Here is a 26,205-nt window from a genome sequence, read left to right on the forward strand (position 1 = left end):
CGCTCCCCGCCCCGCTCAGCGCCATGGCGGGCCCGTGGCGGGGGCTGCGGAGAGCGCGGGGCTGGGCGGCCCTGGCGGGGCTGCGGGCGAGGACGGACAAGTTCGGGGGTGTGAGCGTGGACCTGGGCGAGCTGCGCGGCTCCCCGCGGCTGGAGCGGGCCGCCTTCGGGCGGTGGCTGCGGGGCAAGTGCCGGGCGGGGTCCCGGGGGCCGGGGGCGGTGTGAGGGGCGGCGCGGCCCACCAGGGGGCGCCCTCAGCCGCCGCCGTCCCCTCACAGAGCCTGAGCCCGGCCGGGAGGCGAGGGGCGCTGGCGGGAGGAGCGGAGGGTCGTTCACAGAACCGTAAAATAATTAGCCTTGGAAGGGGCCCCTGGAGATCATCCCCTCCGATCGCCCGGAAGCAGGTGTGACAAACCACAGCAGGTGGGTTTGGAATGTCTCCGGAGAAGGAGACTGGGCAGGTTGTTCCAGTGCTCTGCCACTCCCAGTGTGGAGCTGTTCTTCCTCGTGTTGAGGTGAAACCTCAGGTGTTTCAATTTATGGCCATTGCTCCTTGTCCCGTCACTGGGCACCACTGAAAAGAGTCTGGCATCATTCTCTTGGCACCCACCTTTGAGGTATTTGGATGGCCCCATCTGAGACTCATTTTCTCCAGACTGAACAGGTCCTGCTCCCACAGTCTCTCCTCACAGAGAGATGGTCCAGACCCCTCAACCTTTTTGCAGCCTCCACTGGACTCTCTCCAGTAGTTCCTTATCTTCCTTGTACTGAGAAACACAGCACTCCAGAAGAGAGTTCCCCTGTTTCTCATGGCAGACCCTAAATGTAAAAGCCGTAATTTTGCACATGAACACCTAGTTATACCACATAAAATGTCAGCCTGGAATCTGAGACTGCTGATGAGTTTCTCATACCAACACTACTTCTACCGTGAGGTAAATGGCATGAAAATACAGATTTTTGCACATTACCCACAGCTATAGTGTGTGTTAAAGTTTAAAGCAATACAGATCAAGAGCAAAGGGTTCACTCATCCTCATTTCCCTCTCTTGCAGAGTCTGTATCTCAGTGGCGGGATGAAGGCTGCGTTGCTGTCTGGCTTCATGTCCCCATCCTCCAGAGCAGCCTTGTGGCAGTGGCTGCTTCCCAAGGCTTTGCTTTCCACCACGCTGAGCAGGGCTCGTCCACCCTGACGCTGTGGCTGGGAGAGGGGCCCAGCAGGCTGCCAGGGTTCGCCACACACCAGTTGGGGGTTGCAGGTGAGTTACAGGAGTGGTTGCACCCACAGAAAGTTTTGAAGGAGCCATTTAGGAGCCCCTTCAGTAGGAATTGTTCCTGTGTACAGCCAACATATGGAAACCAGAGGCTACTGCATTTTGGAAAGACAAAGCAATCACCAATGTAGAGAAAAAAGCACTTCTCTGCTCTGTGTGCTTAATATGTATATCTGTCTAAACTATGTTCAAGTTAATGTCTGTAGGTGGGGAAAACGACCCAACAGGGATTCTTCAGAAGCTAAAACAACTATTAGCCTGAATTGCAATGGTCTGAAAGCTGATCTAAGCTGTGCCTAAAAATCTTTAATCCAAACATATATTTTACAAAAAAACCACAAACACACACTCTTATCCATCTAGACCTCCCACAACCACAGCTAGAAAGCTGTTCCATAACAGAAAATTTCCACGGAGCTAGACAAGATAGTTTTGCCTTTTTTATTTTTTGCATATAGCACAGCACAAGGGACTGATAATGAGCCAAAAATATTGTCATCTTGAAGTTAGCTTCACAAAATTCCATTAGTTTTGTTCTCTCACTCAGCAGAGTTCCACAGATAAGCTAGTACCTATCCCATCACTCATTTATCTGTAGTTGGAGATGGGTTTGAACCCCTCATGTACTGGTTAAGGGTTACATTAACACACAGCAACTACGAGACTGGGGAGAGCAAATCTCTCCAGTTGCAGTCCTGACTTGTTTGTCCTTGGCTTGCAGGGACTCTGTGGAGTGTAATTTCTCCACCAAGTGGTTTTAAAGCCCATAAACAGCAATTTGAAAAATCTAGTTTGGAAGAACTCACAAAAGATGGTTTGTTCTGTGTAGCAGCAGGTCAGGTGAAAGGAAGCTTAGGGAGGAAAAATCCCTTGAATTTTACAAAACACTGCTGCTGCCATCAGTAGTGGGAGTCTCCGGTTCCCAGGCCAGCAGAGGGCAGAGTGGATGCTGAAGGCGGCCTTGGAGTTTGTCAATGGACATGTTGGAGCTTGTTTTCCTGAGGTACGGAAACCTCACCGTTAAAATATGTGCCATTAAACTCGAGCGGGACAGCGGATTCTCCTCGCAAAAGCAGCAGGTTACTCCTTGTGAGGAAACTTAAGTGAAAGAGAGGCTTTATGAAGTAGAACTTGCACAGCTGAAAGTGCTGCTTGAAAGGAAATCACATAAAAGATGAGTTGTGACCCTGGTGGGCATCAGAAAGAGCTCTAAGAAAAATAATAACTCTGAAAGACTCGCAAATACTGGAAAATACATTTTCAGAGTATAATTTGCAGCTGTGCTCCAAAGTAGGACAAAATGTTAAAGAAAACTTTGGTAAATGCAGGTATACAGATTTCATCATTTCTTATATGGATTTTAAAATTCCACAACATATAACGTATCTGTTCTTTGCTACCTTTTTCAAACATACACGCTTTTAGTCATTATTGGCATTTCCTTTAAAGGACATAAATACTTCAGGAAAGCATTCTAGGCAGGTAAACAAATGTGAAATAATGACTCCTATGTGGGTTTTTTTTGTCCTTTGTTCTACTCACTGTCAGTGGATCTGGAACATACCCCAAAAATACACTATGCAGCATGGATACCACCTGGTAGGTTTATTCCATTATCTTTCTACTTTAGGAGAGAGACCCAGGGTAGTGGAAAGGGTCCATTCTATTTTTAATTCATTTTCTTGAAATATTAAAATATTTAAATACAGATATTGGGAAGGGGGTCAAACACAAGGCTTTCTTTATTACCTAACCAAGAAAGTATTTTAGCATGTATCTGCAGTAAATAAAAGCAATTTTCTGATGAGAGTCTCCACCCCAAAGCTGTGGCCAGTCAGAGAAATGCAGGAGTTAGTCCTCTGATCATCCTGAAATGGAAAGCAGAGATGTGGAGAGGGGTTGGCCAGCCAGCAGGAAGCCAGCACACGAACACAGAACAGGTAGGACTCTCATTGCCAAGTAGACCAGCAGCTGTTTTTCCTCCTGTCTGCAGTTTCCCACGCAGCAAACACAGCACAGCCAGGGCTTGTGCCTCAGGACCATGCAGCCAAGTGATGACAAAGGTGTGAATAAGCGGGGTCAGGTCATGTTTTACCAGACTGGATGAGAGTGGCCAAGCAGAGAGTAGCAAATGTTACTCATTGGGCTTGGCCATTATTGTTCAGAAATAGTGGAATGTGTGATGTGTCTTTCAGCTAAGTTACTACATCCGTTTGTAGGCGGCAGGATTTTCCACATGTGTAAAGATACAGAGGAGTCTCTGGTGTATGAAGTGAATAATGTGTTTTTAAAAAGCATTTCCAAAATGCTCCACCTTCGAGGAGGATGTGGCCTGCCATCCAGAAAGTGACATGTTTGTAAATATGCAATATAATCCATAAAGTTACATGTCTGTAAATGTGACGTGTTTGTAAGTATGCAACAATGGAATGAGAGGACAAGCTGAGGAAGGAAAGTAAAAGGAGAGGAAGAAAAGTGAAAGGCATTTTCTTCCTCCTCACATGGTCTACAAGCCTTACAACACAGCTGTTATTTGCATTACTACCACCTTAATCCACTTATTAAAACAAAGTCCTTGGAATTGAAGGACTCCAGGAAGGAGAGTCTACACACACATAGGATCATCAGCCTTGGCCAGTCCTGGTACTTAAGGAAATCTAAAATGAGCAGCTGCATTACTGTGAAACTGCACGGGAAGATGGAGGTGAATAGGTTTGATAAAGCACTTATGAAAAGTGACTTAAAAGTAGTTCCCAAATTGTTTTACAAATACCTGCTCCTGTCTGCTGATGCTTACAGTGCAAGCAGTGGTGTCTGCACTCATTCTGTGGTTGACAAGTGCTTTTCAACACTGAACATCTTTACATGCATATTTACATCAGTCATAAATAAAACGGGTAGGATAAGGATGTTTTTCTCCTCCATTACTCATTATCTGGAGTTATCTAAGGGATTCTTTTTACTTTTTAATTGCATTTCTTGCTTGTTCCCCAAAAGAGAACATTCAAACCAAGTAGTATTGTAATAATGATTACTTGGTTGGGTTTCAAGTATAAACCATTCCAGAAAATCATCCTGGCACTGGATGATTTAAAGCTCCAGGTACCACATTTTAGCAGGTTTCAAAAACCAAAATTCAGGGCAGTCAAACTCTAATCTCACTGATGCCAACCAGGTGTGGCCCAGCAAGGGAACATGAGACCAGGCAGCAAATCCTGTTAATGTGTTTTCTTCCTTCTTGCTCTGGATTTAGGTATCCCCTAAATATCGGCAGATAAATATCACTATCAGCAGAGATTCTGATCACATCACTGGGAATTTCGCTGCCAAAAATTACATTCACAGACTTCAATTTCAGGGGAACAGCGGAGAGCAAACACACTTTCTGTTTGATTCAAACAGCACTTTCCTGCCTTCACCAGCCCTCCCTGGTCTCAGCAAACCCTTTGGCTGAATGGCTTTTCTAGAAAACAAACCTCCTAATCACAAAGTTCATCCTTTTGTTGCCTCTTTTAATCATTGCAGTAGTTGAACTTGGACACTGAAAAGTATTTACAGGAGGAATGACATCATAAAAGTCACAAGCCACAGGGAGGCAGATACGTGACTACCCTCTTAAAGTATGTCCTTTGACATATCTTGAAGGAAGACTGGTACTTCCATCTTTGAAATATCCTCCTACACATAACTCTGCCATGTATTATTAAAAAACAGGATGTTTTTAGCTGGACACTCACTCCTTAATAATTCTTTCCTGTGGGTATACTTCCCCATAGCATTTTAAATCACAGATGCGCCTGTATCGTCTTTCTCCTGCTGCAAAATGATGTGAGCATTTTGTTACCGTTATCCTCTAATTTGAAAGCCATGCATGACTGATGTGGAAAAGATCCTGGTAAGTTGCACCACAGCACTCGTCCTGCTCACCACAGTGCTCTTTAAAATCTGAGAAAAAGACCTGTTGTAAGGGAAGGACATTTTTAAAGTATGACCAGTGAGTATGACATAATTAAACATAAAAGCACTTAGGTTCCAGGAAGTAGGAAAACTTGTAATCTGTGGGACAGTCATGGGCTATGCATGTAGACATAAGGCAAAGCTGCACTTCTCAGTCAGACAGGTTTTTTCATCAAGTGAAAGTGTCACTTTTCCACTTGGAAGCGCCACTTTTTGATTACGAAGTTGACTCAGATTATGGTGCAGTTCCTGTCAGGAGTTGTTAGCTGGGTAGTGCGAGTTCAGAGATAGTCACACAGCTGAATATTATCTGTACTGTCAGCCCAGAGTACTAAACCTGGTGTTTTATTAACCCAAAACCACTCAAATCTTCACTACAGCACGTGGGGGCTTTGTCATAAATTTCACAAAAGAAAAATTCTTCCCCCTTAACGGTGGCTTCTCAGCCAGTCACTGGAAAATTCTGTTATTTGAGGAAGATTACAAGCCCGTCTCTGCTGAACCAAGCAGCTTTGCCAGATGATTTTGGTAACCTCTTGATCTTGCATTCTTTAGTTCTGATATTAACACAAGCAAGTTTTCATTTCTTGTCTAATCTGTAACTTAAAAGCTGCAGTTATTTATCTTGCTACTGCCAACTTTGAATTTTTATACTTAACCTTTTTCTGATACTTTGTTGTGCTGACAAACCACTTTGTGATTCATCCATACAAACCTTGCTAACTGTACATTAGGGGATCATTGCACTTTTATCAAAACATGTTAAACTTTGGTTGCTAGGATTGTATGATGTTGTCCAACACATTGTCTTTTTCAATATTCTTTCTATACCAGGTGCTGTTCTAGATGAAAGCACTGGAAAGGTGTTGGTTGTACAAGACAGAAATAAGGTATGTTTGTTACAGGATTATAAAATAGAGAAGTTAATTTAGATAAGCCTATTCTGTAATATAAACCAAAATATATTTTATTTTTATTCCAGTCCAAAATTGTGATAGTTAGAACTTACTTCCTTTTACAACTGTCTTAAACACATCTAGCAACAGATCACTGAATTCCATATTAAGGGAAAAAAAAACTCTAAAAATCAACAGCTTTGTTATAACTGCAGATTGATTTCAGCAGAACTAAGTAGTTTTCCTGGTTTTTTGTTTTCTGTTTTGTCCTGTAACTCTGACCAGGAGTCTGTGATCTTGTGTTTGGATCCATGCAGACCTCTGGAAAATCCCCATGGCTCAAAACAAATTTTGAGAGAAGGATTCAGATTTGGTTTGGTTTCCAAAATTCCAGGCATATCTGTGGCTTTAAAAAAGCAGTAGCATGGTTGGCCATGACCTGGAGACCACCTTGGTCCAGCAGGTGTAAAGATCTTTAATTCCTCACACATGGAAGTGTCTGCGCTCACTGCAGAGGATGCCAGACCAGAGCAGTACCGTGGTGAGGGTGGGCTCATGTGATGTGGCTTGAGGTCACTGAGCATCCATCACTGAAATGTGTGCCAGCCTCTATCAGACTAACCCAGGTTTTAACTCAGCTGCTGCAGAAAGCTCTCAGGCTCACTGGTAGCTGCCTGTGCCACTCCACTCAAGAGACATTTAGCCCCCATTATGTTTTCATTTGCAAGTTAAAGTGTTTCATGTTAAAACTGCATTAATTAACTCTCTTAAGAGAGTGAGATTAATACCATTTTAATATGAAATAATCAAATCCTAGCTAGGTGGACTGAAATACATTTGGATGCATAGTTTTAATTTTATACAGTAAAAACTGCTGGAATCTCATTGGCTGCATTCTCCTGTCTTTCCTGAAATAGCTACTAAGATTTTTCTCCTCAAGATCCAAAACATCAGTTCATTAGGACCTACAACACAGTTAATGAACTTCAGTGAAAGAGTGCTTTCATAGGCAGGTTCAATCATACCACATGATGGATTTCTAACACAAAAGCAAGTGTATTTCTCTTCCTCTGAAATTGTTTCCTGTAACTGAAGATGTTTATTTTTCATTTTTGTATTTTATATTTTTACTTAACAATAAATTAAAATGTTGAGGATTTGCCTTTAGGAGGACCTTCAGGTTTTCATTCAGCAATTACCAGTTAAAGCATAAACCTACCTCTCATACTGTAGACTCCAGAAGTGGTTCCAGCTCCAGAGAGTCTCCAGGGACATAACAGTACGCTGTAAACATTAAAAACACGACATTTTTTTACTCTTTTATACACAAAAATATAAATGTGCATGCTTACCTTTTAGTAAATATCTTGAACAAATATCAGAGTAAAAAAAAATTAACAGCTGCTGGAACTTTAAGAGCTGTTTGGGTTTAATTGTGACAGGACAATTCCACAGCACACAAAGATTTCCAGGAACTAGAAGTAAATCTGAAAGCCAATAGTCAAATATATGTCTTTTCCATCTGCACTATTTTTAATCTATTACTTTAAATTCCTATCCAAGCCCTTTAAGAATGCCCAGGAAAAAAATAATTTTCCAATGTAGTCATTAGGGTTTCAAATCACTGGAAAGCACACAGCTTCCCTGCTATGCTGCATAGACAAAAAAAGCTTTTTTTAGGCCAGTGTGCCTTTTTACTGCTTTTATTTCTAGGAGAAGGGTAACTTCTTCCTACATAAAGTTTTAAAAAGGAAAGAAATAGAAAGTACACAGAAGTAAAAGTAAAGCCTACAAATCTGTGTGCTCTTGCCAGAGGTACAGGGACTGGGACTCCTTTAGCACTGTAAGTAACAAAACCAAGCCTGCACTTCACGTTTTAATATTGGAACTTTATTGCAAGTCAATAAATGTTTCTATACATAAATCACACACAAGCCCTCATTTCTTGTATTCCATGAAAATGACAAGTTACACTACATGATCATTACAGACACACAGAGACATCTCAAAGCCAGTGCAGTATAGAACAGTACAATCATAATACCTGTTTGTAAGATTAAATATATATACATTTTTTAAAAGCCAAAACAATGGAAGTGGAATACATTAGTGATCAAATATGATATTATATAGTCTATAGCAGCTTTTTTTAAAATATTCAACTACTATATCTAGCAGCAACATTGTCTAATGACTGTTAGACAGTTTGTATTTTCAATCACTAGGTGTTTTGTTCCAATAGTTCTTATAGACTGTAGCTGTCTCTAATCATCCTGTCAGCAGTAACAAACAAGCTCCTACTTACTGATATTTGTAAAATAACAATACTGCATCTTCAACAACAACAAAAAAAGTTATGTTAATTGTTAAGTGTTAATTGTCTTCTTCATATTAAAGAGTACAACATAGGCCAAATACTTTATTAATGGATTTTTCCTCCAATGCAGACTATAAATGCATGGAAATTTCCAGGAGGTCTGTCTAATCCAGGAGAAGACATTGGTAAGTTCTATGAGAACAGGTCAGCCATCAACAGAACTATAAAGACATGAACACCACTGAAATACAGCATGACCCACATTGTTCCTGTGATGGATTGTTTCCTTGAATTAATGGTGAATAGATGGAGTGACACAATTCTGGGACCCTATGGTAACAGGGTAGCATGTTCAGGACAAAGAAGTTTTGTGTTTGTAACATTTACTCTTTTCCACACTTTAAGTGAGTGCTTGAGGCCAGCTAAGTTTTTGTAGGCTGGTCAGATATGCTGCAATATGAGCCAGAAGTGCAGAGGATTAAGGTAATCCATATATAGCCCAAATAAAACTGAAACAGGGAGCTCTCAGCTCACACTGGAATCCAGGGCAGTGACCTCAGGGATGGACTGAGCAAAAATTTCCATTCCAATAAATGCACTTGCTTCCTTCCACCCCTTTCACTTAATTAGCTTGGACCAAAAACTCCTTGGCACAGGACCAGGGTGAAGTGGAGGGCCTCAGACTTGTGGGCACCTAATCCCAACAGAGACATGAAGCACTCCTGTGGTAGGAAACAATGCTGGTCTGAGAAAACTTCTCATTTCTCTCCAACACAGCACAGCTGATGAACACTGCTGCAGTTTATCTTCACAGGTGAATGAACAAGGCTGTTTTCTATGGAGAGATAATCTAGGTTTTTCCCTCCTTGTATCTCAACCCTTAAAATCACGATCCATAGGCTGGTTACTTCTTTAGCTGGATGTTGAGCCCAGGTTTCCTGATTGTTCCTTACCTCAGAAATACCTAGTTTTAGCAGTCTCCTACAACGTGTGGTAGGGTTGCATTCCAGTTATTATTTCAATACATGGAGAAAGTTGTTGGTTGTCAGGATATGGCCAAGTTTAGTTTTCGTAATTCATGAGTCATGTTTTAAGTCTTTTCTGTCAAACCTGGTCATGGAAATCCAAAATATTTGCCAGACAATGCAATGTAACATAGTGAAATGGATCCATGTTTTCAAAAGAATCACAAATGCCATGGCTGTTGTCTAGCCAGGCTCCTTCTCGCTTCTAGTGCCAGCAGCAGCAGCAGGATTTTTGAACTCAAGGGAACAAAAAGTGATCAGCATTGGCATTCCAGTGGGATTCCCCAGAATGATACTGCTACTGAGTACAACAGCAGCCATCCCTCACTTAACAGGCTGGATTATGGCTGGAGCCTGGACCGAAAACCACCCAGGAGAAAAGTGTCTTACAGTTTCCCTCCTGCCACTTCTAAACTACAGAAAAAAAAAAGTTATGATTCTCTGCATCACATTTTATATTACAAGAAGATATAAATAGTCAAGCATAAAATATAATAGAGCCTAATTTTCCTTTTTCATTCCTACATCAAACCTTAAAAACACAAGTCACTCAAGGGACTAAATTGTAAATTACAAATAAAAAATGCAATTACATTGCTTAAAATCCTTTGGTTACATTAAGTGACAACATGCACGGCTGCCTACTTAAATGAGTGCAAACTGACTTATGCAAGTGACACTAATAGTTTTATAATGCATATTAAGCAAAGTGCACACATTTTTGTATCTAAGTATCTCTGAAACTCCAGTCCTAGTGTTTCTTCTAGTTTGTCATTAGATATTTATATATATATATATATATACTCACATTTAAATAAAAGGGAAACAGAAATTTGCACTTCATCTAAAAGCAAAGGTCAAAGCTTACATGAAATCTGTTATTACTTCCATTTTCTTAACTACAGCCTGCCTCAGCATTCCTCGTGATCTCAGTTCACTTCTCTGTAACACAGCTCCTTGCCCACTAACAAAACCACCTGCCACAGGAGGTTACTATTTCTAATAGCTAAAACTACCCCGAAACATCTGTTTTGTTCACCTCTGACTTGGCAAGATGCAAGCTTCCGTAGGATGGTGAATCTCTGTGAGTCTTTTAAAATGCATTTGCTTTTGGAAGCAAGCCAGCACACGTTCCTTACTGAAAATGAACTAACAGGAGCAGGTAACATTGCACAACAGTTCTGTACATTGACCACTCAAACCTGATACGACAAGGAGGTTACATTTGGGAAAAGCCAGTATTTAACCTACCAGTATTTACCCCAGGCAAGGAGGATTTGACTTGACTACAATGAAACTGCAGACTTTGGGGAAATCAGTGGAATATTAAAAAACTTCTTCAATTTGTTATTGACGAGAAAAATATCTCTGGAGGAGTTCTGGATGGATGAGTGGTTCTCTGGCTGCAATTACAGCACACAGACAGACCCTGTAGACCCTTAAAGTTCCTGCTGCATTTGTGGTGAGGAATGTTAGCACTGACCTCACTCTGGCTGGGACACACAGAATGCACACATGCAGCATGTTTACAGCATGTCTCCTGCAAGAACAGGCTCTGTGCTGCACTGGTGCTGTGGCATATTTGAAATGTTACCTGACTCTTATGGTACATCTTGAAAAGGACCTGGCACCAACTTTCACTTTCTGAAAAGTTTTATCCATTTTGTTAGCCCTTAGGGTGAAGTGCAGTGAAACTGATCTGATCAAGAGATCTGACATCAGTACAGGCACAGCTGCACACGGTCTGAGCCCAAGACTGGGCAGGGGCAAGGACAGGGATGAGGATCCAAAGGACTGCAAAGACAGTGTCTTGGATTAACAGACCACTGGAGCCAGCAGCCATCAGTTTCCATTACAAACCACACCCTGCACAGCATTACCAAGTAAATTACTGTTGTTTGGGAATCAAAAAATTAGCTTATCCTTGTGTTGGAAAAACAGATCTACATTCTTAAAACCTTATGAAGCAGAATAGAGAACATGCTGAGTAAGACGCTTTCCACATTTCCAAAAGATTTAAGGAGTGCTAAGTTACTCTCAGATGTATTGCAAGGATTGCTCTTTCCACCCAGGAGACACAGCAGTTCGAGAGGTTTTTGAAGAGACTGGCATCAAGTCAGAGTTCAAGTCCATCCTAAGCATCAGGCAGCAACACAAGCACCCTGGAGCCTTCGGGAAGTCGGACATGTACGTCATCTGCCGCATGGAGCCTTCCTCCTTCCGCATCAGCTTCTGCCAGCACGAGTGCCTCCGGTGTGAGTGGATGGACCTGGAGGAGCTGGCCAGGACGAAAAATGCCACGCCCATCACCAGCAACGTGGCCAAGCTCTTACTGTTCGGGTACCGAGAAGGGTTTGATAGGATTGACATAACCATGAGGGAGTTCCCAGCTGTCTACACAGGTCTGTTCTACAAGCTCTACCACAGGGAGCTGCCCGAGTCCTACAGAAACATGACATGATAGCAATACATTTCACATTTCCTTATAATTTAGTAATTTAGAATTACTGCAGTGTTGCATATTATAGTTATCTGTGGACTTCTTTTTAGGTAATTATTAGAACATAGTTACTCTCTAATAAGCTAAGATATAAATTATTTTTAAAGGTAATTATTGCTATGAGTGTGCATCAGGTTTGTTCTTCTCTACTCCATAAAGCAAGCATAAGGTAAATAAAATACAGAGGTACCTAGAAAAAAACAGAAGTGTTACTGATGCTGAAAATATATTCTGCAAGTCATTTTACCTCCACACACACTGGCACAATAGGTTTAAAGAGCAATATAAAGCCAGTATTAAACGTTCATGGTTTAATCTGGTATCTGCAAAAGTAGTTGTAATATCAGCAAATAATTGCTTATATTTGGCTATTTTGGAGAGGAGCAGGAAAGGCGACATATTTAGTGCTGTGTGACATTGGTGCTCAGAATCTGCCATGGAAGTCAGCTTTTAGCAGACATGGGAAGGAAAAGGATAGCTTTCTGTCCAGGTCCAGTTTTTGGTCCAGGTTTGTACTGTCCAGTTCTTTTCAGTGCCACATACCAATCTGAGTATTTCCGTGACCGGTAAGTGTTATAGTTATTGGATTCCAAACGTTCAAAAAAGAAACATTCTTCTGTTGCATATTTCTAAAAAGGGAAAAGAGAAAGCATTACTGGTGTAGCACCACAAATCCTTCACATTCAGAGGACTAACTTAGCATAAATGTGAGCAGTACCTTTGGTTTTAAGAAATAGAGATTAACTCTTTAATGACTGAAGAAAGCTACTTACTGTGAAAATATTATTAAAAACAACTACAGAAGAAGAGGTTTTTAGCTATAGTTCATTTATTGTCTCTAACATAGATTAATCAGCTTTTAATTTCTTTTTAATTACAGCATAATCCTTTGTTCTGATCAGAAAATGTGTAAAAGAAGCCTTTAAGAACAAAAACTTTAAGCAGAATATAGACAATTCAGTACAATTGCCCAAGCTGGAAATTCAGGCAGAGGCACATCAAAAAAGGGTGAAAAAAGAAAAGTCCCTATTTCTCCCCAAAGCACGTGTGACACCAGTGCTTTCCTATAGTCCATTGTCAATGTAAACATTTTGACACAAACTCCATGATTAAGGTGAGAAATGATAGCTCAGGCTTCATGAACTGTGTATTCCTTAATGTCCCCCCAGAGGTGACATTTCAGGAGCTGGACTGCTGTCTAGCAAGAGCAGAATTCCAGCCACTGCACTGTCAATCTCAGGACCTGGAAAAACTCTGGATATCCGTGGTTTTTTCTTTCAAATGCACTTCAGTTCAGGCTGCGTCCAGAGTGCAGATCTAGCAGTAGAAGCTTTCTCAGCACCTCATGAAACACCTGAACTCTGCTCAAACTAAATGGACATTATTCTCACAGTCTTTGAGCACAATTTGAATCCATAACATCAAAAGACAAGAATTTCCCTTCAAGTGAAGTCCTTGAAGTCTGGCAAAACCTGGCTGATCACAGTGAAGCCATGTAAGCATGACAGAATGAACAGGTCATATCCTTAAATAACAAATTATTTATCATAAAATACAAGTCAGTCAAAATTCTTCCTTTCACAGGAAGTTTGGGAAATTTCTTCATTAAATTAAATAATCACATTTCATTCCATGAAGTGAAAGTATTTCATTCTTGTAATTAATCTGGAAAGTCAAAATAAGCCATATCAGATGGGAAATATTTCTAATCTTTCATCAAAAATCTGCCAAAACATATGCATTTCTGCCAAATATTTTCAGTTAAAAGAAAGAAGAGGTTTTCCAAGGAGAGGTTTTGACTATCTGCATTCACAACCAGCCATTTCCCTCCATTTCCTCTCCCCTGTGACTGAGTCTGTTAGTAAAGAACATGAAAACGCTCAATTAAAAGCTGCATCATCCAGATTTCCACACAAGAATGCGACCCGTGGCACCCCCACGCAGGTCACCAGGGTGAGCAGTGGTCCATGGGCTGTGCAATAAATCATCCTGCAAAGCCCAGCTCAGAACAAACCCTGCAGCATGTCTCAACAAGTAATTACAAAAACATCCAACAAGATGAAAACCGGGCCTGAATAAGAATTTGCAAACATATTTCCGAAAATGTTAATTTATTTATAAAACAAGGACACTACGCAAATTGACCCTGGACACTGAAAAGTAATTAAAAAACCCCAGACATTAGAAAGGACAGAATAGTACTGGAGTGACTGATGGATTAAAGGACTAAATTATGTGTTTAGAAATTAAAGTTCCATAATGTTTTGGAAGAAATTTTAGCAGTGTTTCACCATGTGCAATTCACCACAGACATTTCCAGTGTACACTCTTTGCAAGCTCTCGTGAAACACAGCCGTGCTCTAACTGAACAAGAGATGCTGGCAATTAGAGACAGTTTCTTCAATCTGTTTAGAGGCAGAAAATAGTAAAGGCACAGCCAGCCACAGACTGTTGGAAGTCACAGCACAGAAATCCTCATGGAAAAACATTGCCAGTGCTACAGAAAACAGTCATGAAACTGCAGCAGCATTTGTTCGGCTGGTTGGAGAAAAAAAAAGTCTTAAAAGATAGAGTTTTCACCTATGAATAACAACAATGCTGCATGCAGTAAACATGATTCAAGTAATATCTATTTCCAGAAACAACACCAAAGAAAAAAGAGTTTTACAAGCTCAAGTGGAAAGCACAAAGTGACCCAACTTTACATATTCTGAGAGAGTAATTCCGAGTGACTGGACGATATTTTACAAGCATTTTGTCTTACAGGAACTAAGCAAACAAAAACTGTTGTAAAGGAAGCATATTCTACAACTAAGCCCACCATGCAGCAGCAGGTCAGAAATCCCAAATATAAACAAATCCCCGTGTTTGTGTTTTATCATTTCACAAATGGTGATAAACACCCTATTTTGACCATTCCCCATTGGAGTGTTATTAGAATGGGAAGCCGAATGCCACCACACCAGCACCACAGGAAATTCCCAATTATCCTTAATTCAAGAATAGCACAGTGGACAACTCCTCACATTTTCTTCAACTGAGCTGTCACACAATATCTGAGTAACTTGAAGCAGGTTCTTTAACTGCATTCCCAATCCCACACAAAACTCCCTGGAGCCAGAACTGAGGAGCGCCCTGGGGAGCCCTGCTTCTGTAAAACTACTTTAAATCTCATTTCATGGAGGCAGAGGAGGGAAATCAGAAATAATTTTGGCAGCCCTTGGCACAGGCCTTTCATTAGCTGCAGTTCAGCCAGGGTTAGGAATGCACATTGTTAGCCCCAGCCACAGAGCAGAGTGCACAGAGGCTGAATGGGGTTGTGTGATTACACAAAGTACCAGGGGCTATTGCAAACCAAAATTCTGGCAGGATGGATGCCCTGGTGCTTCACCAGGCACTGAAGGATATAAATGTGAATGAGGGATTTACAGTGTCTAGGTCTCATAAGCAAAATGAATGTAACTGCAGCTCTTAAAGCAAAATTTATCATCTGGCTCTCAGAGACATTGACTCTCAGTGTCTGCTGCACACATTGGCTTTAAAAATTAGTTAAAAATTCAGCTGATACCAATAAAACACACAAGAGTTTAAACTAAAACTAGTCTCACTAGAGAGCAGCTTAATTTACCCGCATTTATATAACTTTTAAAATTTTATCATCACATTTTCAAAAATATTTTTTTTGCCAGCTTTCTAGTTAGGAAGTAGAAGTGCTGAAAAAAACTTGATTTTCTACAAAGAGGAAAATGAGAAAATAATTTACACAGATTAGTACCATGACAGTAATTTTAAAAAGAAATTGGCTTTACTTTCCCCTTCAAAGAGGTCTTTTAAAATCACTTTATGTGCAAATAAGTGAAAGAGGAAAAAATTACTCCTGAGGGTAAAAAGGCAGACATTTTAATCTTCATTTGTTTTTATAATTTCCTGATCATGTGATTTTTTTTTCCCTCTCAGACAAGCCATTCTGTATTCCTGTTAAATTTTGCAGCTCCTAGGTAGGGCAGAAATACTCAACTCCTCCTAATTCCTATTTCAAGTAACTGATAAAAGCTGTGCAGAGCTCATTTCTCCTGATAAATCCCACACCGAGCAGCTGAGTAAGTCCTGCAGAAGGAAGACTACCCCACACAGAGCAAAGGCAGGACACAGCAACACAGAGACATCAGGCAAGTGCTGCTTACCAAGGCCAGCAATCTGCCATCCTCCTTCATGGCCAGGAAGCGATTGGCACTGACACCTTTGATGGACACCACTCCTCGTTCCTCCGCCTGAAGCTGCAGCTTGACTGCAAGCAAACAAAAAAAAAAAAGACAAAATGTTTCACAGCCATCATGGGATTGCAGGACTTGACAGTCACTGCTTCAAACCCTCTGTCACAGAAAGCTTCAGCCTGCAATGAAAATAGTACATTTTCCACCTTTGGCTTTCTGATCCCATTTTTACAAAGAAAGTAGCTGCACTCGATTTGGCAATGGCAAGATTGAGTTATTTCATCTTCATTTTGCATAAAGGCAGCTTAAAACCCATGAAATTCCTAGAAAGGCCACTTAGGGCATGGTCAGCTGCTTCCAGAAAATAGAAATTTTTCATGGCAATTTTTCCAGAGGTATCTCAATGTTTGCAGAACAGCATCGGACACTGAACACGTACAGCTCTGTACAAGCAGACTGTCAGCGAGCGTAACTGAGACTGTTCAAGTCCATATCACTCCCTAAGGGTTCTGGCAGTTCCCAACAAAAAATATCCGTTAGTTTACCTCATCTATCCAACAAGTGGTTGGAACAAACAAACAGAACTGCAGCACTAGGTGAAGGCAGCAAAGGCACAAGAAACAGTGTTATAGCAGGAACAAGCTTTGTATCAATTAAAAGAAACACTTGATAGAAATGAAAACTTGTAAGATCCTATTACACAGCTTTTAGCTACTACCTGTAAACAATTAGCACAAAGCCTTAGCTGATTTCTGTAGCCATAAATCAAACCCAGTACTTTGGATGAACACATGAAAGCATCCCCTTTTGCCTGTCTTTGCCTGTTATATACAACATCTCAGACGAGAGCTTACTTCACCCACCTGCTTTGGTTCAGCAGGTACTTTACTCCATTTGGAGATGCAGTTTTAAATAGCTTGAGCTTTTCAGCCATCAGAATAAATGCCTGAAATGACTGTAAATTTTGGAGAAGAAGCATCTCTTGAGATTCAGAGAGAGGTTGTTGCTTATTTGGCTTTTTGTAGAAGGGGGGAAAAAAGCACTGAAGAAATCAACCAAAACTCCAACACCAGGAATACAGAGAACATAAAACTGTTGGCATAGTTGCTGCAAACCCTTTTTCAGGGTAAAAGTTAAAAGTCATGTGCAATTTCATCTCAGAATCGAGTATTGAAAATACAGCACTCCCAAGTTATGAGGCCAAAATCAGATTTGTGAACAACTCCAAACACTTTGGTGTAACTCAGCCTCCAGGGAAGCAAGAACGTGGAAAAGTGCTCTGGGCAGGGACTGTGGGAAATAGACTTTTGAGATGTGCCAAGCACACAGCTATCACCACACACTTAACAAGAAACAGCTGTGGAACATCTGAAAATTAATATTAATTACTACAGTACTGATTTACTATGCTTCGTGACTTTCTCTGGACAAAAACGCACACAAAATCCTACAGCATTACACTGGGCCAGAAGTTCAAATTCTGCAAAAATAAACTTCTGGTAAAGGTTTGTAAGTCCTGTAAAAATTTGTTTAGCTTGTGAAAAGAAAAAAAAACCCCAAGGTATTCCTGCAGAGTTTGAAAAGAGCACTGAAAGCTCCAAAAGGAATATCAACTTCACTGAGTTTTCCTCTCCAACTCCAAAAACACATGAACAAACACAGCCAGAACAGTACTGTGAGTTTTTCAGGTTTCTGTGTTATTTTACAGCTTTATTAATGCAGTGTGTATTTGCCACAGGGTTACACTGAACTGGAGATGCCAAGATACAACACAGCCTTAACTGACCAAACCCATTTTGACCACATGATCGTCAGCAGAAGTGACAATTCCAGGTTTAGCTCACTGCAACTAAATTGGTTGTAAGAGAAATGTATCACTTGACACCGATGATCTGCATCTTTTGCAACCTTTGGTCACCAACAGCAACAGTGCAGACTCCATCATTTCACATGTAGTCCCAATACTTGTTTTCAGCACAACTGAACCTCAAGACCCCATCCATGAAAGTCAAATAATTAAGACATTTGTAGCCTGAAAAAAGTAGCAGATTGTTTTAAAAGAGCTCATTAACCAAGGGCTAAAGAGGCTCGTTTTCCCAGATACTGTGGCCCATCTAGCATTGGCAGTGAGTTATTTCTCTGTTCCCATTCATGCTTTGCAATCCACAAAGAAAGCCAAGCACAAGGCTCTGCTCAACGCTTGCTCATGTTGTGAGAACACAGAGCTCACCTGCTGAGCAAACATCCCCAGAACTGGGCTAAGTCAACGTTAAGTTATTAAATTAAACAGTAAAACTGACTCAAAGGACTCAGAAAATCTACAGCTCCTATTAAGGACTTTCTTTTCTATCATAATAAGCTTAATAGAATCATTCTGCCGAGTAAGAATGAATTAATTACAGGATGAGCATCTGCATTTTCACACCAGTGGAGAAATTCTGAGTGATATAGTTCAAGTGAACCTACAGTGCCTTCATATAAAAATGGATACAGAGGGAATGTTTTTTCCCAACAATACACAGAGGTTCTCTTAGAGATTCATATTCACTGATGTTCTGGCTGAAAAACACCACCAGCTACACAGTCCAACCCAAATTTCCACAGAAACCAGTAAAATCTGTGGCACTAAAGGAAGCTGGACCACACTGCAACAGGCACCGAGATGTTCTTTCACAAGATATGTGGCCAGGACAGATGTACAACCTGCAGGTTAAACTAAACAGTGTATTTCAGAAAGTTACAAATGGGCATTTATTTCACAAGTTGGAGAAACTTTTCTAAGAATATGGAAGTTGGAAAGTGGTATTTAATAGCATTGTGGTTGGCAAAGTTTCAGATTTCTGTTAAAAAATTGGATCTTCCTTGTTTTCTTACGAGACCTCAAAAAAATTATTTCCAAGGCAGTTTTGCACAGTCCTGTGGAGAAAATAATTTTAAGGACAAGTAGCTAAACAGGAAAGTTGTTAGCAAATGCAGAGAACAAAGAAAACATGAACATTTTCCAAAAGTACTTTTATTGTCCTGAGCACTAGAACTGGAAAATGGCACATACAATGCAAACTCTCAGGTCCTTCCTTTTACAGTTCTAATAAACCAAAGCTTTAGAGTGGCCCAGATTCAGGAACTGCACAATTTAAACGGCCCCAAAAGTTTTCATTGCTATGCATCCTAAACAATTCAGCCAAAAATTTCCTTCAAAATCAGTTCATTTCAAAGACCTGGGCAAACCTATCAACTTTGTATGTCAGAAAAACAGAGCTGCACGTTCTGGAAGTTGCTCACTGCTGAGCTGGTACTACCTTTTGACTCCTAGTGGGAATCTGTTGGCAAGCCCTTTGCCTGGGGCAATCCCTGTGACCAAAACCACACACTGGTATTTCATTCACAGCAGCTGCAGTGGCTAAGATGTTCTAGTGCAGGAGAATGCCACAGGATCAGTAAGGAAAAAGGAAAATAAAGGTTACAGGGAGGAGAGGAAGGGACAGAAACATAATAGGAATAAAATAAAAGGCAAACAAAAAGAGCCAAGATGGGTGAAGACAAGGCAGGGTAAGGGCAGTACAGGAGGGTGCTGTAATGAGGCAAACTCACACATCTGAAGAAGGTGGAATTTGAGGATGTATTAGCCAAACAGATTAATAAAACCCTCCTTTTCCTACTCCTCCACAAGGAAATGGGGACTCTAACCACTATATCAAAGAAACCCTGTAAAAACCAACTATAAGCTTCTGGCTTTGGATGCATTTACACAGCAAATAAAGGTCTGATTACAGCCTCAGCTGTATTTTCACTGTAACCCTTCTAGCTAACACCCTACAGACAGACTTCAGTGCAGACTAGAGCTGCAAGTACCAGGCTCCAGTGTCAGGATCACACAAAAGTCAGGTCAGAAGGACTCTCTCTAGTCCAGCCTCCTGCTGAAGAGATTCCATCACTTCACAGTGAGAATCCTGCCTGACACACTGCAGCTAAGGGAGCAGCTCACAGCCTGGGAAGAGAGAACAAATTAGATATTATTTCAACCCCCATTTTCACTAATGTACAGCTGCTTTATTGGAACAAAAAGCAAAATACCTCTCACTCAGTTTATGAGAAGGGAGAGTTTCTGTACCCCCAAAAATCCCAGGCTGCACGTCTCTGGATCAATGTCTAGTGCTACTACAGTCTGCTGTGGAAAAGCTCAGCCCCAGCCAAAGGCTCAGGGCCCATCTCCAACATATTTGCAGAGGCCCTGTAAGGAAAATCCTTCCACAAGGCCCCTGAGTGAGAGTGTGGTGAAGCTGCTGTGCCAGTTCCCATTGCCCATCCTCCTGCACCTCTGTGCCCACAGGAAAGCACAAAGCAGCTATTTTTAAGTCTTACTGCAGAGGTGGGTCAGCTCCAGAGGGAATAAGCATCAGAAATGCAAGGAAGCTCATGAAAAAAGAGAGGAAAAATAGGACTCAACAACGTTTCGCTAAATGCAACACCCTACAGCCAAATTCCCACTCCGCCATCCTCTGTGGCTGAAGTTGGCCATTCCTTCACACTCAGGGGCAACATCTATTCCCAGCCAGGTGTCCAAGCAAAACACAAGGAGTCAGACGTGCTTGCTCCACACCTAATAGGACAAACCCTCCCAAACCCAGGGGCTGGTTCAAAGCTACACATGAATTTACAAACACGCATATATTAACATCTCCTTTCTGGCTTTTCCTGCCTGCTGGATCAGGTCGAAACCCAGCCTGGTGATGCCTACTGTAACTTTCTCTAAGAATTATAAATATCTTTGTGTCCCTCTGTCCCACATGAGTCTCTGACAGTTTCTGATATCTCTTTCTCAAAGGCACAATTAGCAATTTAACATCTTCTGCTATTTGATAAATGCTGACATACAAAGCATCCCAAAGTCTTCAGACTGTAAACAAGAGAACAATTCCTTGCTCGCTTTCATACGCTTGTGGTAAAAATGAGCCACTGCCAGAGTCACTGATGCATACACTGCCTAAAACCTGGAACAAATATGAGGCAGCAAAAGGAGAAATAGAGAGAATAACTAGGAAACCTTAGCAGAAGAGGTGGGCTGCTAATAAACCAAACCATCAGAATTGCAATAAAAACAATCAAGTGTCAGGACGAGAAACAGTGAGTCACACTCCCATACAAAGGCACATTTCTTTGCTTTTGCATGACAACATTCTAAGTGTATCTTTTTCCTTTTTGCCAGCCAGAGGCATAAAACCACTGACAGACAGACCCAAGGTGTCCAAAATGTAAACATCTACAACAAATGTACACACTCATGAAACGCAAACACTTCAGGAAGTTCCGATTACACTTAAGAGTAAACCAAGAGTAAAATAACTTGTGTAACTATTTAAGCATCCACCCACTATCGTAATCAACCACATTAACATGGACATTCTCAGATTTTAAGTTTTCACCTTTTTAAGTAGTACAGATACTGAATACAGTGGAAATCATTTCCCTATTCAGGTTCTCCATCTATTCTGATTTTTATCTTGACCTTAATTCCTGCAAGTACCCAGTTCTACTTAACATGCACCTATGACACTGGGAATCTTCCCCATGAAACACTGATTACCAAACACACAGCATTTCTACTGGTGCTCCCTATAAATTTCATATAAAAGACAGTAAAATCATCATGCAGAACAATAATTTCAGAATAGTGTGACATCCAACACTTCTAGCACCAAAGTGACATTGCTCCTTGCCTGTGTGCCCACATGTAAAACACATACAGCCACACTTCTCCACTTCTCACAGCTTGCATAATCTTGTTGATCAAACCTAATCGAGCCCTTTAAAAGTAAAAATGTCATGCAAAAGCAAATCCGAAGTTTGTGAATTCTGCTTACAAAGCACAACTTGGGCATTTTGTGCTGCCGAGTAAAGTAAACAGCGATTGCTTTGCATTACGAAAGGATTTTGTACGCCAGAAACTTCAAGTCACCGTCATATAAAACTCTTCTAAATGCTTTCTGCCACACTGTTTGCTGACTCCTTGGCATTGCAGATGAACTGATGCATCTTTGGAAGTCAGGAGGGCAAAATCAAACAGAAAAACTTCCTAACTTTACCAGAGAAGAACTTCATTCTTTACTGGGTGCAGGTAATAAAGCTTAGTCTCCAAATTACCATTATTTTCACCCCATATTCTTGACTTAGAAAAAAGTTCCAGGGTTTCCTTATCAAAAGAATAATGCATGCTTGTTCACATGTAGTTTTTTTAGGACTGTTCCCAAAGGGCTTTTCTTAGCAAGGATAAGGTATCCCCCACATTATTCTCATCTGCTTTCACTGTGTTTAGTATTGACTGAAGTAAATCGCAGAATAACCACTTTTGGGTGTTGAACTTCAGAGCAAAGCTGGTGCAACTGTTCAGCCAACACAGCCGTGTCAGAAGACATGTACAGAACTTGCAGAAATTATGCTTTATGTTTGCTGTGCATTCACTTATCTCCTTGTAACTATGACCTGTTTTTCACTTGCAGCAAAACAAATGCATAAAATAAGGGACAAGCCAAGGCAAACACAGGAACAGCATTTCAGAAGGCAGATAAGGTAAAATGTGTAAATTTTAGAAGGTATTTTATAGTGTTCCTCCTTCAGGTACAACTCACACAACTACTCAGTAGTACACAGTATTTTAGGGCTGTGACTGATGTCAGAGCAGCAACACACGAGATGAAAGGCTGCCACTGCTGCCAGAGCAATGGTGAGACATTGCTGCCTCATAGGCTCAATAAGCCTCAGTGTCACAGCTGGAAAGGAAAAGCTGATTTTAGGAATGCCAAGAATAAGTAAATGGGATTTCAGAGAGGCTGGAGCACAGTGATGAAAAAGGAACTCTGTCAGGCACCCAGGATCCAGAGAGATGGCACAGCAGACAGGAAGGAAGCAGGAACAACCCCCTACAATACTGTGAATTGAGCTGCCTTTTACAGCTGATTGGTCTTAACCTGGTCAAAAGGTTGAGACAGCAACTATGCTGGGTCTGTACTTCCCTCATCTCCAGTACCAATGAAACTGATCATTGAGACTTTAATAAATATTTCTGCAAAAAGTAAAAAAAAAATAAAAATTAAAGCCATACACGTGCACACACAGTATAGCACTGGTGTCAGTCCAGCTCCTTTATTGCAAGGACAGTGCAAATGCCACAATAAGCTCAATATCTTACTTCATTGTCCTATTTCATCCCCTTCCATCAAGCTGTGTAACCACGCTGTGCTGACCTTTAAGTAAAGCATGCACAGGTGAACAGCACGAACTGCAGTGAAGGATGAGAGCTGTCAATCACTGCTGACCCAGCACAATAATAAATCCCAGTCTTCACAAAAAGGCTCTAATTTGCTTTTGAATGTAGCCCTGCTTGAGTAAAGAGTTTTTTGTAAGAAATCAAATTCCTTAACTGAAAATAAACCACACAGTGCATATTTGGGTAATACTCCTCAGTTTTATTCTGAGTACATTTGAACCATACTAAGAAGGAATGTGAGCACTTTCCTGATAACAAAAGAGAGACCTTGGAATCTGCAGCTCAGAAGAAGCTACTTGACTCTCTGCTGTTTCAGCCTGACCATTGCTAGTGCAATGCCCATACCCTGGTTTAGATATGTGTGATGGTTTCAGTGTCCACTCTGCTCCAGACATCTCTTGCAAGAGGGTGCTCCTGCAGTACACCAGCTACAAGCACTGGCCATTAAACTGCCTCACCTTACACCACATCAAAGCAGCAGTCAGGCACCCCACTCCTGGTAGCATTTTCTCCTAATAAAATATCACACTGACAATCCTGATCCATGGAACTAGAGCTTGATCACTGGAAAACACCTTACTACTACTGGTACTTGCTTTAGCACATGTAAGTGCTCTGGAGGAGACTACTGTTTGAAGCTGCAAAGCAAGAAGTTTGGGACTGAAATAAATAACACCTGGCAACATGAGCCAGTTCTGTGCACCTCTTCAGCTTTGAGGAATTCCTGCATTTCTAAGGACATGAGCATTGTACACTTTTTCCTCCATTTTCCTGAATGAACGACATCACTGTCAGCAAAACATCCACAGTGAGTCTGTAAACACCTCTAAAACCACAAAATTAATCCTTCCTATTTACATGCTCCAATGAATGGTCAGGAGCATGTTCAGCTGTTCATCTCAACTGCTCTGTTACAGGGGGAGAAACCCAAGGAACTGAATCCACATATTGTTTCCCAGGAACTGCTCAGCCCAACAGGTCTGCACAGCAGAATTCCCTAAGTGACTTTTCCACAGAGGTGACAGCCCCTACATGGCCATTGGTAGCTGCTTCTCGACATTAACACCTGCGCCTGGTTTTGTATCCACCTCTGTCCCCATAGTTGCCAGCAGGTCCCACAGAGTAACTGCACACAGCCACTCCACCCTGAAATGTGACACAGGTGACTACTGCATAGACTCTGTTCATGCTTTTCAAGACATCCGTGTGGGAAGACATTGTATCCTGTCCTGCATTTTAACAGACGAGATGGGTTCAGGACATGGCATCACGCGACAGGCAGTAAGAATCAGCTGCCACTGCAGAGGGACACTCCATTCCACACTACCAGCACTTCTACCACCTCCCTCACACCAGCTCTGGCACTTTTCTTGGCATCTCAGTGATGGATATGTAGTGAAGAATGAAGACTTCCAAGATTTTTTCCCCACTACCTAGAAATGCCAAGAAAAAATACCAAAAAATTGATGCTAGTCACCAGAGGTGCTGCAGACCTTCCCCCAAGCGCAGATCCAGCTGCTGTGGTAACTGCACATGTGAGTACGTTAAGGACATCCTTTAACACAAAAAAAAATCCCCAAAGCTACACCCCCACAGAATGGCACGAAGTGTCTGGGGATATGGGGTAAGGCTGCATCAGGCATCGTGGGCCAGCCTGAGAGCAGAAAGGAAAGAACCAAGAAACAGATAACAAATATTTTCAAGCTATATCACAGCTGACGTCTCTCCCTGCTCTTACAAAACACCACCATGCAGGATTCCACAGCCATGGCTACCAGGATTCTGTGACTTGCATATTCCAGGAATCCTAATGATTCTGGTTTTATGAGATCTGGTAAAACCCTGTCAGAAGGTAACAGACAAACTCCCGAGCTCTGCAGTACATGAGCAGAATTTCACCACATTGGTACAGAGCCTGGGCCTTACTTTGCCCTTTCCCAGTACCCTCATCTCCTTCTCCTGTGAATCACTTGGTCAATGTGGTTTCAAGCTCTGAAAGTCAAAGATGAGTGACAAGCTCACCCAGGGTCACTCCAGCAGCAGTGCACCATGACAGCTCCTGCAGGACGACCTCCACCCAACTGCGCAGACATCATCTCATTTGTATTCTCGGCTGATCCTATCGAGCTCCAGTCAAAATCTGGCCCTACCCTGAACAAACAAAAAACTACGTAAGAGAGTAACCCTAAAATGCCACCAGCACTCCAGAGAGTCACCCTTTGAGTATTTTTATTGACAAGTCTGGAGGCAACAGAAGAGGCAGACAGGCAAAACAGTTGACCCACATATTGTTACCAAACACTACTGAAAATGATGAGGGGCGAGAGAGCTGCTTTATTTTGAAACACATAGTCTTAAATTGGTTCTAACAAAATCAAAGGCTATTAATTCTCCATCAGGATTGAAACAGTATCTCATTACCAAATTTAAGACTTCAAAAATCATGCTATAAACATTTCAGATACCATCTCGTACAGATACTCAATTTACAGATGTCATACACTTATGCATGTTCTGGGCTGCATTGGGTCTGGTTTAGTTCTATTAGATAATTGCATTAAACACACTGTCACCAACAGATCAAAAGCACCATTTATTCCAGGGCTGTGAACCAGTTCAGCACAATCCATCACCTCTCAAGTATCCTGGAACAGATAGCCAGTGATCCCAGGCCAATGCTCCCAAGAGTGCTAGAAACCATAATGATCAAATAATTATTTATTAGAACTGCCTGCCTTTTCTGTAATCCAGGGGAACTG

General features: G+C 41.4%; 2 protein-coding genes across 2 annotated transcripts in view; one reads left to right on the plus strand and one right to left on the minus strand.

Moving 5' to 3' along the window:
• On the plus strand, nucleotides 1-12,775 carry NUDT6 (nudix hydrolase 6). Its single transcript, XM_021554972.4, has 5 exons — nucleotides 1-183; nucleotides 1,055-1,258; nucleotides 6,065-6,120; nucleotides 8,574-8,628; nucleotides 11,541-12,775. Exons 1-5 carry the CDS (start codon nucleotides 24-26, stop codon nucleotides 11,927-11,929), a joined length of 864 nt encoding a protein of 287 aa, XP_021410647.2. The 5' UTR covers nucleotides 1-23; the 3' UTR covers nucleotides 11,930-12,775.
• The window catches only part of FGF2 (fibroblast growth factor 2), a 23,012-nt gene continuing 4,801 nt past the window's right edge, over nucleotides 7,995-26,205 (minus strand). Inside the window, exons 2-3 of the mRNA XM_021554973.4 lie at nucleotides 16,153-16,256; nucleotides 7,995-12,597 (exon numbers count right to left, since the gene is read on the minus strand). Coding sequence (XP_021410648.1) covers nucleotides 12,412-12,597; nucleotides 16,153-16,256 — 290 coding nt within the window. The 3' untranslated portion in view covers nucleotides 7,995-12,411. The remainder of the gene's footprint in view (nucleotides 12,598-16,152; nucleotides 16,257-26,205) is intronic.

This window comes from Lonchura striata, chromosome 4 (genome assembly GCF_050655825.1).
Source record: "Lonchura striata isolate lonStrDom1 chromosome 4, ASM5065582v1, whole genome shotgun sequence".
NCBI classification, from domain to species: domain Eukaryota; kingdom Metazoa; phylum Chordata; class Aves; order Passeriformes; family Estrildidae; genus Lonchura; species Lonchura striata.

What these genes read in the sequence shown, in the direction of transcription:
- NUDT6 (XM_021554972.4), top strand. Translation starts at nt 24, where the DNA reads ATGGCGGGCCCGTGGCGGGGGCTGCGGAGAGCGCGGGGCTGGGCGGCC. An exon ending in CTTCGGGCGGTGGCTGCGGG is followed by an intron (nt 184 to 1,054) that starts GCAAGTGCCGGG and finishes CCTCTCTTGCAG; the next exon opens with AGTCTGTATCTCAGTGGCGG. An exon ending in ACACCAGTTGGGGGTTGCAG is followed by an intron (nt 1,259 to 6,064) that starts GTGAGTTACAGG and finishes TTTCTATACCAG; the next exon opens with GTGCTGTTCTAGATGAAAGC.